This window comes from Crocodylus siamensis, chromosome 10, assembly GCF_052110815.1.
Source record: "Crocodylus siamensis isolate JL-2025a chromosome 10, ASM5211081v1, whole genome shotgun sequence".
In the NCBI taxonomy this organism is placed as follows: domain Eukaryota; kingdom Metazoa; phylum Chordata; order Crocodylia; family Crocodylidae; genus Crocodylus; species Crocodylus siamensis.
This window is the reverse complement of record NC_143404.1, coordinates 66,201,034-66,214,724: the sequence shown is the minus strand read 5'-3', so window position 1 is coordinate 66,214,724 and position 13,691 is coordinate 66,201,034. Positions and strand designations below refer to the sequence as shown.

The following is a 13,691-nucleotide window of genomic DNA, read 5'->3' as shown; positions in this document are numbered from 1 at the left end:
TTGCCTCTCCTTCAAAAACTGTAATCCTAAGCAATTCCGCCATCTGGGGACTCTGCTCGAGTACTGGCATCCCCGCTGGCATAGCAATGCTAACGGGATGTTCATTTCCCCATTAGGTCACACTCCTTAAAGGATGCATCTATAATGCCCTTAACTAGTCTCTCTCATTTTTCCAATATGCTTCACACTGTCTGTGACCTCCCCCGACCGCAAACTTCATACCCCATTAGTCCCCCATGGCACAACTTTCCTGCCCCTTTCTTCTATGCTGACCTCTGAGCCTGTCAAGGAATTGCCAAGCCAGCAAGGGCAAGATTTTTTTGTCAGTAGCTAGTCACATGGGTGACTCACTCGTTGAATTTCCAGCATGTTACAGGAGTCAGATTTTGAAGAGTGCTAAGTAGCCACCTTCCAAAAATCAGCTTCAAGGTAGGCACCAAGAATCAGTAGTCACTGGGCACATCTACATGGGATGATTTACTTGAGATTAGAGCAAAATGTTGCCTCGTAAGCATCACCATCTACACATGTAGATGCTTATGGTGCAGTAATTTGCTCAAATCATGAGTACATTTGCTACCTATAAACACAAGTAGCAAATTTACTCAATTACGTACTGCACCATAGGCACGTGTAGATGGCCAACAGGGAGCAAACTTGCTGCCAGTCAGCCAGGTAGCAGGGACTGGGAGAGTGCTCCCTGTCCCTGGGAGCTCCCTGCTGTCAGGGCATGAAAGTCCGGGTGGGGACAACGTCCCTGTGCCCCAGCAGTAGGAAGCTTCCAGCCTCTGCCCCCCGATTGTGACTGTGGAATGGGGGCTGGGGAGATTGTTCCCATCTGCAGCTCCATAATTGCAGACCAGGGCCCAGCTCCATGATCGCTTCCCTGAAGGCTTTCCAGCTGGGAGCTGTCTTGGTCAGAGAAAGGTCCCAATCCTATGCCCCTTTTAGGCTATCAAGGCACAAGGCGTGAAAAGAGCTGCAAGGGATACGGATTCCCCACCTAGCCGTGGGCTCAGTGCTAGCTGCCCCATCAGCAGATCAGGGGAGGGGGCTGGGACCTGCCCTTTCCCTGCAGCTCTTTCCAAGTCCCCTGCCCCTGATCAGGGAGCTGGGGCCAGAAGCTCCCTGCTGCTGAGGCAGGGGGACATTGTCCCCTCCTTGGCTGCGGTGGCAGAGCCCACACAGGCAGCAGGCAACCTCCCCCCAGCAGTCTCCTAGCCCTGTGCTCCCCGCCAGCCTCTGGGCCAGCACCCAGGGCAAGCCCAGGGCTCCCCCTGGCACCTGCAGGGGGCCAGTGCAGGGCGGGAGCGGGACAGAGCAGACTGCTGCCAGGAGCAAAAGATCTGCTCCCTCATCCCTGCATGTGTAGATGCCTGCCCAGGCTGGGTTTACTCTAAAGTAATTTACTGTAGAGTAAATGCACCCTGCAGCATTTGCATGTGTAGACACATCCACTGTGGAAGAATTTTGACCTAAAGTCCCTCCCAAATGCATTTTTACCAAAAGGGCTGTAAAAGGTGAGCTATAAGAAGTGTATAGTTTCTGTTTGTGTAGCTTCCATGCACAGAGTCATCAAAATATTTATATTTAACCTGCTTTGGTATCAGCTGTTTTCTCCCTCACTTTTCATGTCATATCTAAATCCTAGACCACAAGTACTGGCAGTAAAAAGTGTGACATGCTTTGCCTACCTTTCATTTTAATACCCGTAATAAAATACCTGTAGAACGGATGTGTAGGTTGTAGCCGTGTTGGTCTAAGGACTTAGGCAGACAAGATTATTTGGGTAAATGTGGTATCTTTTATTAGAGCAACTCAAATAGTTCGAAAAGTTCTTTTTAGCAAGCTTTCAGGTACAAATACCCTTCATCAGGCTGAGGAAGCATCTGCAGTTGGTGCGTGCTGTTTCTGGGTGGAATGAATAGTTGACTGGAAGGAATGAACCCAAAGAACTTTGTCTGTAGCATGGACACGCTCTTAACTTCTTGTGATTTGTCATGGACGCGATCAGTGCAACATGCTGACTTTGTGATTCCTGAAACCCAGTTTCTTTTATTTTCATTTGTGAGCAGAACTGGAGAGGATCAAATACATCCCATGGCTTTGTGGGGCTGGGACTGAGACTTCCTTTACACTTGTGCAGTGGCATAAAGGGAAGCCTGCCAATGGCTTTAGGATCTGGAACCAACTTCCAAGAGAAGTGGTGCTGGCTCCTACCCTGGGGGTTTTTAAGAGGAGGTTGGATGAACATTTTGCTGGGGTCGTTTGACCCCAGTATTATTTCCTGCCCATGGCAGGGGGTCGGACTAGATGATCTGCTCAGGTCCCTTCCGACCCTAGAAACTATGAAACTATGAAATGGCTCTGAAATTGTAGCAGGAGGAACCTGGAGGGTGGGGACCATCTGTGGGTTCTTGCGCCCTTCACCCCGTTTATAGTTTTATTTTTTTTGCAAAAATCTAGTTGGTCTAATAAAAGATATTACCTCTACTGGGGTGGCCATTCATCTGGTTTTAAAGGAAAGTCTGGTGTTCTGGTCCTCTATCCTCTATTAATATGAAACCAGATTATGTCCTCTATTTTTCACGACTCGGCCCTCCCTCCTCCCCATCCCCACCACCCTCCACCGCTGAAACTGCCTGCAGGAGCTTGCTTCTACTCCCCAGCCTTGGGAGACATGCAACATTCATCAATACTAACTAATTATGCTAATTGATTGATTCCATCATGACATTGCCTAGCAGCACCCGTGTGGGGCCAAGATGAACGCGATCAGGACTTGTGGAAGACGTAGGGTGGCCATCGAGGTACTTCAAGAATACAGGACTGTTGCTTTTAGTGCAACTCTTGAGGTACCGCAAGGACCACCCCACCATGAATCCCTATTGCCTTCACCCCATGGCACCCTGGCCCCACCTGTGTGCTGCTAGGCAATGTCATGATGCATTCCATTAATGAGCATAATTAGTTGCTATTGATGTGATTATTAATAAATGTGATCCATTAGTAATGATAGACTTTGGGTCAATGATTCCCAGGAATCCTGGCTTTCTCTTAGCAAAAACAAAAAGAAATCCCCAATTTTTTGTTTAAAAAAAGGAACCCAAAATCCACATTTTCCAGTGACTAAAATGAAACACCACTATACAGTCAGATATCCAGGTTGTAGCCATATTGGTCTAAAGGAAAAGGCAATCAGAACTCATAGTAGAGACAATCTCTTTTTATTAGACCTACAAGATTTTGGAAAAAAAACCCAAAACAATTCTTTAATCACAAGCTTTGTTTGTGCCCAAAACCTTGCAATGAAAGAAAAAATTGTTGCATACCACTATATATAGCTATATCTATAGGTATATATGATAGATATATAGCTATCTATAGATATATAGCTATAGATAGATACATAGAGATATATGTAGATGTATGCATCTATAAGCGGCTTTTCGTTTTAAGCATGGAAAAGTAGATTTTGGGTTCCTTTTTTTTTTTTTTAAACCAGGATCCCTGATGATTACTAATGAACTCTCCCCCCCCCTCCCCATCTTGCAGACTACAGCCGCCTACTGAGGGCAACCCGAGGGCAGCGGCTTCGCAACACCCAGTACGCACGCTCCTTTCTCGGAGCATGCGCAGAGGCCCGCGGCTCTGATTTGTCGCTGGCGAGGGCGGCGTGACGTCACGGGCGCCGCGTTGCCAAGCGCCGTGGGGCCGTACGAGCTGGGCATGACGATGGCGACGGCGACGGCGACGGCGACGCCGCTGGCGGGCCCATGCCTGCCGGAGCCAGCGCTACGGGGCCCGCGGCGCAGCCCCAGCTACTTGTCGGGGCTGCCGGCCGACGAGGTGCAGCCGCCAAGCAACTGCGACCCGGATCTGCGGCCCATCATGCGCCGCCGAGCGCGCTCCTTGCCCACGTCCCCCGAGCGGCGGAAGCGAGGCGCGGCGCAGTGCCCGGTGCCGGGCTGCCGCAGCCGCATGAACCGGGTGCGGTTCGCCGACGCCTTGGGCCTGGAGCTGGCACAAGTGAAGGTCTTCCAGAGCGGCGAGGACCCCTCCGTGCCCCTGCACGTGCTGTCCCGGCTCTCCATCAACTCCGCGCTGTGCTGCAGCAGCTTGGACCTGGAGTTCGCCATGCAGTGCCTGGTGCCCGACTTCCCGCCGCCGGCAGACGCCGCCGACTTCGCCACCCGGCTCCAGCGCCAGCGCGTGTGCTTGGAGCGCGTGAGCAGCTCGGACCTGGGGCTGGGCGGCACTGTGCGCGTCCTCAACGTGGCGTTCGAGAAGCAGGTGTCGGTGCGCTACACCTTCGACCGGTGGCAGAGCCTGCGCGAGGTGTGCGCCCGCTGGCACAGCGGCGTCCCCGAGGCGGACGGGCCGGGCCCCGCCGACATCTTCGCGTTCTTCCTCCCGGTGCCTCCTTTCCTCCTGCGGCCCTGCTCCGTGGTTCAGTTGGCGGTGCGGTACTGGGTTGACGGGCAGGAGTACTGGGATAACAACGAAGGCCAGAACTACAGCTTCACCTGCAGGAGCCACCCGCTCAAGATGCCTCGGGAGTGTGAAGAGAGCTGGATCCACTTCATCTAAGCAAAGCCGAGGAGCGGCGCAGTGCCGCCCTCCCCTATGGCAGATGAGGTTCTTTGGGGCAAGCCGATATCCTAGACCAATGTGGCTGCGACCTACGCCCCCGTTCTCTCCTGTGGCACTGTGGGAAGCCTGCTGAAGCCTGTGGCACCATTCAGAGATGTTTCAAAATAAGAAAATAACGAGACCTCCATGCAAAGCTCTTCTTGGGTGTTAAAAAGCTGCCTGCCGTCTCACGCGATTCAAAGAGAGCTCTCATCATGTCAAGGCAATGTTGGCTCGATGGGGCGCTGCCAGATTTAAAGCTATCTAAAAGCAAAACAGAGTTCTTGGGAAATACTATAGATTGCGCAGGCAGAACTTTTTAAACTAATGTTTCATAATTTTAACAGCCTTTCTTTTTTGCACTTCAGTGGGAAATAAACTCTTTTGGTTTGTAGTTTTGTTAGGATGCCACTTATTACACTCTGGTTCTTGGGCATTGTGCCACAGATGCAAAGTCTAGGATGCAGGTGCTGCAAGGGAATGTTTATATTTATTCAGGTCCATTTTTATTAATATTTAAAACGCATTTAATATTTCTATTGTTGGTTTTCATTATTTTTAGCAACCACTGGCTATTAGATGGATACTATCTGACGGCCCTAAAAAATAAGTTGTTAACCTGGTGCCTTTTCTTATCTGCAGCGCATGTTATAGATGCAGTCAAAAGGACTGTTAACCACAGTGTAGTGTTTGCTAAATCATGAGGCTGCCCTTTGTGGGGAAGTTCTCTTTTTTCTATGCGACATATATGTGGGTCTCTGAAAAAGGGAAACACACATCTTTTGTTTCTTTCTTGAATAACTGCTCTTACTAAGTAAATCCATAGCAGTGTTGCACTTCTTCCTGAAGAGAGGGCACTTCTGCTGTCCGTTCCACCTGAAGATAACCTGATGATAAAAGAGAAATGCTAGTGAATTAAGCCTCTCAACTCCTGTGGGAGACTAGTAACTATGCTATAAGTGGGGAAACAGATTTGAGATGCTAAATACCGAGGCTGTACAGTAACCGTGGCCATAGGACAGAATCCAAGAGTTCTGGTGCTTACATCTCTGTTGCAGTCTCCTCACTCTGTGGCAGTAGTGTCTTGAACCCTATAATTACCTGCTTTTACTCAGTTAAACAGAAATGCCCTGGCTTCTGCTGCTCCAGCACAATGTGGTGGCTTCCAGGAGGGATGAAGGCATGGCCAGTGCCACTGTAGATCCACTAGTAAGAGTCCCTCTTACACAGGAGTGGGGAGATGGCCTGTCCCATACACAGCCTTTTGCATTGCCTCTAGTGGGGTGAGGATTGAGTCCTGTACAGTTTTGGCAACACACAGGCTTAAATTCAGATAAGGGAAGACAATGCCTCCTACAGTGAAAATGCCTGAAAAGCTGTATTTATTTTGCATAGGTTGCCTGAATCTTCAGAAGTAACTAGTGCCTTGAGTGCCTGAGTTTTATAGTGTTTTATAACCATCTGTTAAAATGACATTTTTTTTTTCAGGATGCAGATGCTTAGCACTTCCTGAAAAATAGTTTATCAAGGAGGACAACAGGTATTCAGGCACTCTAAACCACTAATGGCTTTTGAAAAGCAACATGAATAGTCTACCGTGTGCTAGTACCCACACACCTAAGCTACAAAGTACAGCCTCATGCCTTCAAACACCTAAAAGGTATGAGATATCCAGCAACCTAAAGTGTTATTGCTTTTGTTTAAAAAGATATGGCAAAGTAATAATGAACATAATTCTTAAAATGCATACATAAGAAAACTAAGGGAGTGGATAATGCAGCAGCAAGTTTAAGGGACACTGAGTTTAAAATTCTTTTTTCATAGAATTATGGAAGTAAGGTCGGAAGGGACCTTGTAGATCTTCAAGTCCAACACCCTGCCTGGGCAGGAGAAAAAACTGGGCTCAAATGATCCCAGCGAGGGAGGCATCAAGCCTCCTCTTAAAGACCCGCAGGGTAGGAGCCAGCACCACTTCCCTTGGAAGTTGGTTCCAGAACCTTTTTAACAGTACCTTCTAGTAAAGTCTGCAGGTAGCTTTAGGGATTCATCACTTACAGGTCTCAGCTGTCAGCCAGAAGCTGAAACAGATATGTGATGTTTCCTACTCTCAGCAGTATTCAAAACATTTAAATCCTGAATTGGGATGGGGCCTGGCAGGGGTGTCCCCATGGTCCCCTCTTCCAGCTCCTGCTCCCTACTTACCGGCACTGAGTCTGAGTCCAGCTCCCTGTGGCAGTGAGCGGGGACTGCGCGACTCTCCGAAGCTCTTCAAATCTTTTCCAAATCGATTCAAACCTTTTTATTGGTCTCCCGATTAGATTCGGCCACTGAATCTCCTTCAAACTGAATTGGCACCCGAAGCTTCACACAGCCCTACTGGCCAGTGACCTAGTAGTGCACTGCACTACTGTAATGCTGGATTGAATAGCCTACAAATATCAGTTGAAGACTAAAATAACAGGATTTCCAGAAATTACAGGTTATGTAAACTGTCCATGTGAAGTATCTGTATTTTGAGTTTACTGCATGTAGGTGTTTTGGATAAAACCTTCATATCTGAAGTTGTATCTGCATGATGCTTTGTAAAAGTTGCAACTTGACATAGTCTTTTGCCCAAAATTCAGCCAAGGCCTATGTTACCATGACTATGACTGTTCAGTGTTTAGGCTGCTGGCTGCCTCTTCACCAAGATGTGGCTCTCAGTACTATTCTGTATATGTAGTGTTAAGTGTTTTGCAGGCATGGTTCAAGTCTTGTTTCCTTTTTCTGGTCTGACAGGATTGGAGTGCTTGAATGCAGTTCAGCTAGCTTCTGCAGAGTCACGGACTTAAATATTGTTGGGCCTCATATATGTCTACTTGGTTAAAAAACTGGCACTAGAGGGGAAAAAAGGATGAAATTTATCATCAGTGGAAAAATGAATATCCAAACTTTATCTTAAACATAGCATAGGTTTAAGATGGCATTGGCATAACAACCAAAAGTTAAAGCTTTGCACAGCTACTGGTAGTAGGCATTGAAAACCTACTCCTGAATTTGTTCAGCAGCCATGTGTTATAAATAACATATGCCAAGGGCCAGATTCTGTTCCAACTGTCAGACCTCTAAGTGGACTTAGGTACACAAGTGCAATTCTATTCCACCCCTTTCGAGTCCTGACAGTCCATTAATGCATCGGGTTTTTGTCACACTGCCATCTTACTATTAGGACTGGGGCATGAAAAAACAGCAAGGAGGTGGACCTACTTGCTTTTCAAACTAACTTTTTCAGGGATTTGAGCAGGGTGGAATAGAGTCGCACTTAGATATGTCAGTCTGTTTATGCACCTAGCAGGTGGAATAGAACCTGGCCCCAAGTGTATATCTGCCTTTAATTCCATCTAAGATTTCTTGCAGTGAGACAAACGTGGCTAACATGGTTTTGTTTTTGCCATTAACCCAGTTTCTATATTACTGTATATACAGTCAGATGTACCCTTTCTGGTTACTTTATTTGGTGTAACATGTCTGTTGTACCTTTATTTAATCTAAGAAATAGATTAACTGGAACTGGTCAAATGATTTAAAATTAGCAGTTTGGGTTCTCTTAATACAAAACCTTTTAACTCCCTAGGCTAAGATTTTTCAAAGGGATGTAGGAGAATCAGGTGCTCAGTTCTGTCATTCCTTGAAAATCATGGCCTAGCATTACGGTAGCCAGTCCAGTGAGATGATGAACACTTTTGCAAACCTGAGAAAACTCAGACCCATTTTAAATCAATAGGGAATGGCTGTGTTTATCATGTTGCAAGATAGAGCCAACTCTTTACCAGTTAAGTTTGACTTATGTATTTGATTGTCTTGTTCTTTATGTTTTGAATTGCAAATTATTTATAGCTTGTTACAAACTCCAATCCTGTGTGCATAGGACTAAAATCAGTCTCAATTTATACTTTTTAAGTTATCTTTTGTTGAAAGTAATCTTGCATGTTAGGCAGTCTTACATAGGTAATAGGAAGGCCTAGGTTCATTGTTTACAGGTTGCATTGGAAATGAGAGAGAATTTTGAAAAATGAATTCACCAAAATATACAGCTTGTATAGCATTTTTATGCTTTTACTATAAATTATCTTCTCTGAGAGCTTGCTTTGACAAACGGTGTTAATGATGTTTCCGCTTATGTGCCTTTTGAACTTTTAAATAAGAGCGAACAAAAATGTAGTTCATGAGTAATATGACTTAATGTGGCTGCTAGCATATGCTATTACTCACTGCAACATGTACCGTACACAGCAAAGGTCTGTTCTTCAGAGCTGCTGGGTATCTGTTGCTCCCACTGATTTGAGTTGGAGTTGTAGGTGCTCATTACCTCTGAAAGTCAGGCCATGAAAGTAAAATATTCTTATACACGTCTTCAAGCTACTAATAATATTTTCTACAAACTGTATATGTAAATTATTTAGTTATGTGGATGCTAAGTAGACTATCAAGATTCCACTTGTATTAGTCTTTATTATAACAGAACTTTAATTGTCCTGTAGAGCATTAGAAGAAAATGAAATATAGTACTTTGAAAAGCAATTGTGCAACAGTGGCACTGTGAGGTTTCAAGTTTATATCTAAATTCTATTTTTGAAGCTCGCCATGATCTTTCAAAGGTATTGAAGGGAAGCATAATGCTTCTGGAGACACAAGTCATGTGGTAACTATGGTGCATGTTGAAAGGGGACAACAACTTTTAGCTTCCCCTATGTTCTACGTCTGAGCTGGCAGAACAGGGTTTTGTATGTTTTGAAGCAGCTTTTGGAACCTACAAACATGGATATACGGTATCATGGGTTTAGCCCTCGAGTGAAACTTATACATGGCTTTGCAGAATGTAATACTAAAACTTGTCATCACCCAGAAACCTTTTTTTCCTTTTACTTACTTTGTTGAGTGGTCTTGCACTTAAATGGTCTTCTAAAAGTTTAGTGGTACTAGCCTGTGTAAGTAAAGCCCAGACCCAAACTTTGAGTGGGAGTTCAGGTGCCTAAATAGGAATGAGGTGCTTAAACTCCCTTCTGGATCTGGTTGAAGTTTTTCCCAATATGGGTAAAGGCTACATAACTAAGGCTTTTTATTTTTTGTCAGGAATGTAAGCAGATGAAAATGGACATGCACTAATGCTGAATAGCACTAATGTTGAGTATAAGTACTGATGTGGCATAACAAAGTGCCATTTTTCATGTCTTATGCTTTGCTTTCAGGTAATAGAAGAAATGCAGCTGTTTCAAAAAAAAAAAAAAAAAAAGCACTGAGTCACTTCTTTTTAGGTATTGTATTAGACACCATTTTTACCATGAATGTTACTAAAAAACTTTGTATATCCTTGGTTTCTTGGTAGAAATACATTGCGAGCTTCCTCTGGTAGTGTTCCTGCCATATGTTGGCAAGTGTCAAAAGCCCAGTGCAAGACGTGCATAGTGTTGATGCTGCCAGATTATCCAAAGTTGGGACTGTCGGTGTAAAGGTTATGTCATGTATATTGCAATGTCTGAGCTGGAGAGCCAGGGTAGAAAGTAGAATTGACTAGCTCAGCAAGTATGGGTTTTCAGCACAAGGGGGTTTGTGTTGTCTTCCTTCTACTGTATCAAAAGGTATTTCTGATGTGCAAAACCTGATTTAGTCCAGCTTTGGCTTTTATCAGTTTGTGTGACTTGCACTACTGGATAAATAGAAGCTGAAGTAACTCTTAGTAAAGTATGTGGGTTGAGTTGGCCCAGCATAAAATGGGAATGAACAAGTGATCTTTGCCTTTAATTCATTATGTGAAGAGGCTTTTCTTTGAGGTACTGCTAAGTTGATGAATATTTGCACATTGCCAGTAGTAACAATTTGTCACTGTATATGACAGAAGACAGACTCTTGCTTGTATCTATTTGTTTTTTCCCCACTCGTATCCTGATCGCCATCAGAATTCTCTTATCAAAGAGGTTTGAGCCATGGAGTTCAGTAAGCCATTGAGCCTTCGGATGGCGAGCTCAACACAACACCTTCAGTTGCATGCTAATGGGAAACTTGTGATTGTCTTCATAAAGTCTCAGGACAATTAAAATGTCTGCTCGCACTGTTTTCAAATTCAGCGTCTCCACTATCATTATAAGGATTTTTGTGAGATTAAATTATTTGAAAAGAATTATTGTCATATAATGCACTTTAAAAATATTAAATTGTATTTAAAATATTTGTTCAATAAATAAATGTCTCTTAATTCATATCTTGCAAACCGTTGTTTCAAAATTGTTTTTTAAGTGAAGCATTAAAAGCATAGAAAAGGGATTTTAATTATCAGTCAGATGTCACATCCTACTGTACAGTATAAATCAATCAGACTTGCCGGTCTGCACTAAAATGAATGTCCTTTGGTTTTGACATATGTAATAGTGCTCTGTGGATAGCCCATGTTATGTAAAAAGCTTGATCCATTTAACAACAACAATAAATTTATGTTTATAATCCTTTTATAAATTGCAAACTTTTTTATAGTATTTCTTTTACAGGGTTTTATGGTTTGTTTTCTCAATGATGCATTTGTTGTACAGGAATGCTTGGGAGCATCAATACGCAATTGAACAGTGGTGTTATTTTAATGGAGTAAGGGCCTCAAATTAGAAACTAAGATGGTGCTGCTAGTGATGCAAGCAATTCAGATAAAAATGCCATAATTGATGCAAGCATTTAAAATAAAGATGGAAATCTTAGATACAAACATTGCTAACCTAACACTTTTTCCTCGATATGATCATTTTAAGTCCTCTCTGTAGGTTTCATTCCATAATTGCTCCACATGTGAAATTCTCAGTTACTGCAGCTATAGGATTAGACTTCAAAGAAGGAAAGCAACAACTAGGTTAACATTATTTTGACTCTTAATATGAATTTAGGGAAAGGTATTTTTCTTTAAAATAGAAGACCATTTGATATCATTTCCTCAATCCATGGTGTAAGCTACATGCTCCTTTTGCTCCCGTTCGCATCTAATAAAACTATACATGTCCACAGGAGTCAGGAAAACTATACTATATATTAGAATGATATTTAAAAGACAAGGGTTGCCACTCTGGTTTTAACCATAATACAAGCAGGTGTCTAACATCCTATTTAAAACCATAAACTTCTGCACCAATACAGGCTGGGGGTGACTGGCTGGGCAGCACTTCTGCAGAAAAGGACCTGAAGGTTACAGTGGACAATAAGATAAATATAAGCCAGCGGTGTGCCCTAGTTGCCAAGAAGGCTAATGGTCGTGGGCTGCATTGGTAGGTGTGTTGCCAGCAGGTCAAGGGAAGTGATTATTCCCCTCTATTCAGCGCTGGTGAGGCCACATCTGGAGTCCTATATTCAGTTTTGCCCCACCCCCCAGAAAGGATGTGGGCAAATTAGAGAGAGAGTCCAGTGTGGAGGGCAACAAAAATAGTTCGGGAGCTGGGGGACGACTTTTGAGGAGAGGCTGAGGGAACTGGGCTTATTTAGTCTGGAGAAGAGAAGAAGGGGATTTGATAGTGGCCTTTAACCACCTGCAAGGCAGTTCCAAAGAGGATAGAGCTGGATTCTTCTCAATGGTGGCAGATGACAGAACATGAAGTAATGGTCTCAAATTACAGCAAGGGAAGTTTTTGTTAGATATTAGGAAGAATTTTCTCACTAGGAGGATAATAAAACACTGGAAGAGCGTATACAGAGAGGTTGTGGAATCTCCATCCTTGGAGGTTTTTAAGACCTAGCTAGACAAAGCCTTAGCTGGGATGATCTAGTTGGGGCTGGTCCTGGTTTGAGCAGAAGACCTCCTGAGGTCCCTTCCAACCCTAGTTTTCTATGAATCTAGCTCCAGAAGAGCAGTTTTTGTGTTTACATGCACATAAACATGCACACAGTGTAAGGTCTTGTAGCACTACACCACAGAACAAAAGATGTCTCCCAAATTATGTTACAAATTATAGGGGTATGTAATAACCTTCATTTTTAAAATAAGAATCAAACAATAGGAATTCATTATACCTTGGAATAGCCTATACTTTCTCAGTTCTGGAGACTTTAGTTCAGTTTTGTGTTACAAGGTTCCATTTTTATTTTTTTAAAGTACTGGGGACAGATTAATTCCAAATATGATTTCACCCAAGCTGGACCACGCTACCTTTTTAAAAATTGCTACTGACTGAATGATGATATTTAAATAATCGCTATAATATTTGGTGCTACACAAAAGTTTAAACTAATGAAGAAAGATGGGTTTACAACCAAACCTGATTAAGAACATTCTTGAGCTCTTAGGGAAACTGGATTTGAATATTGTGGCCTAAACCTACCTTTACTAAAACAGAGCGCTCTTAGAACACTGCTGCCTTACAGTATTAGGCAGCAGAAGAATATTTCCATTTTTTCATCAATTTATCTTTTAGTTGGTTATTTTTTGTTAGTTGAAGCCTGCAAATGAGCAGTGGAAGATTGTTGACAATACAGTGTGTATTTCATCCATATAATGGATGAAGTTTAAATGATTAAACAGACATGGTTTTTTTCTAGACATTCTCATCACCGGTAGTATTTTCTTATCTATGGAAACAGATGAGACCTTAGTCATTTTTATTGTCTGCTCGAGTTCATACTTGTTGAATGAGGGGAAAATGTACTGTAAATGTATCCCAATAATACTGTTCATTTACTGCCATGTGGACCTCAGACCAAGGATTTGTAAATATGGGGGAAACTGTCTGCACAAAAAGAAAATGACATATCTAATAAGGCAGAACAGAAAAACAACAAAACAAAAGTAACATTGTGAACCAAATACCTATCCCATTGAAGCCAATGAGAGTTTTACCCCTGGTATGAATAGGAATAGGATTTGAACAATGTGAACATAAATTTTGCATTAGTCTTACCAATTACACAATATTTTAAAACAAGATGGTGGGGGGAGGTTAGCACACTATATTTTTAAGGACAAGGGGTTGATTCAAGCTTGCCTAATAATACAGCCCAACTAATATGTTTACACTGGGTGTATCACAAATCCACCAAATCATGCCCAGTCTTCC

General features: G+C 43.3%; 1 protein-coding gene across 1 annotated transcript; it reads left to right on the top strand.

Moving 5' to 3' along the window:
• Nucleotides 1-2,826: 2,826 nt before the first annotated feature.
• On the top strand, nucleotides 2,827-11,128 carry PPP1R3D (protein phosphatase 1 regulatory subunit 3D). Its single transcript, XM_090020417.1, has one exon. It carries the CDS (start codon nucleotides 3,730-3,732, stop codon nucleotides 4,588-4,590), a length of 861 nt encoding a protein of 286 aa, XP_089876543.1. The 5' UTR covers nucleotides 2,827-3,729; the 3' UTR covers nucleotides 4,591-11,128.
• The last annotated feature ends 2,563 nt before the right edge of the window (nucleotides 11,129-13,691 follow it).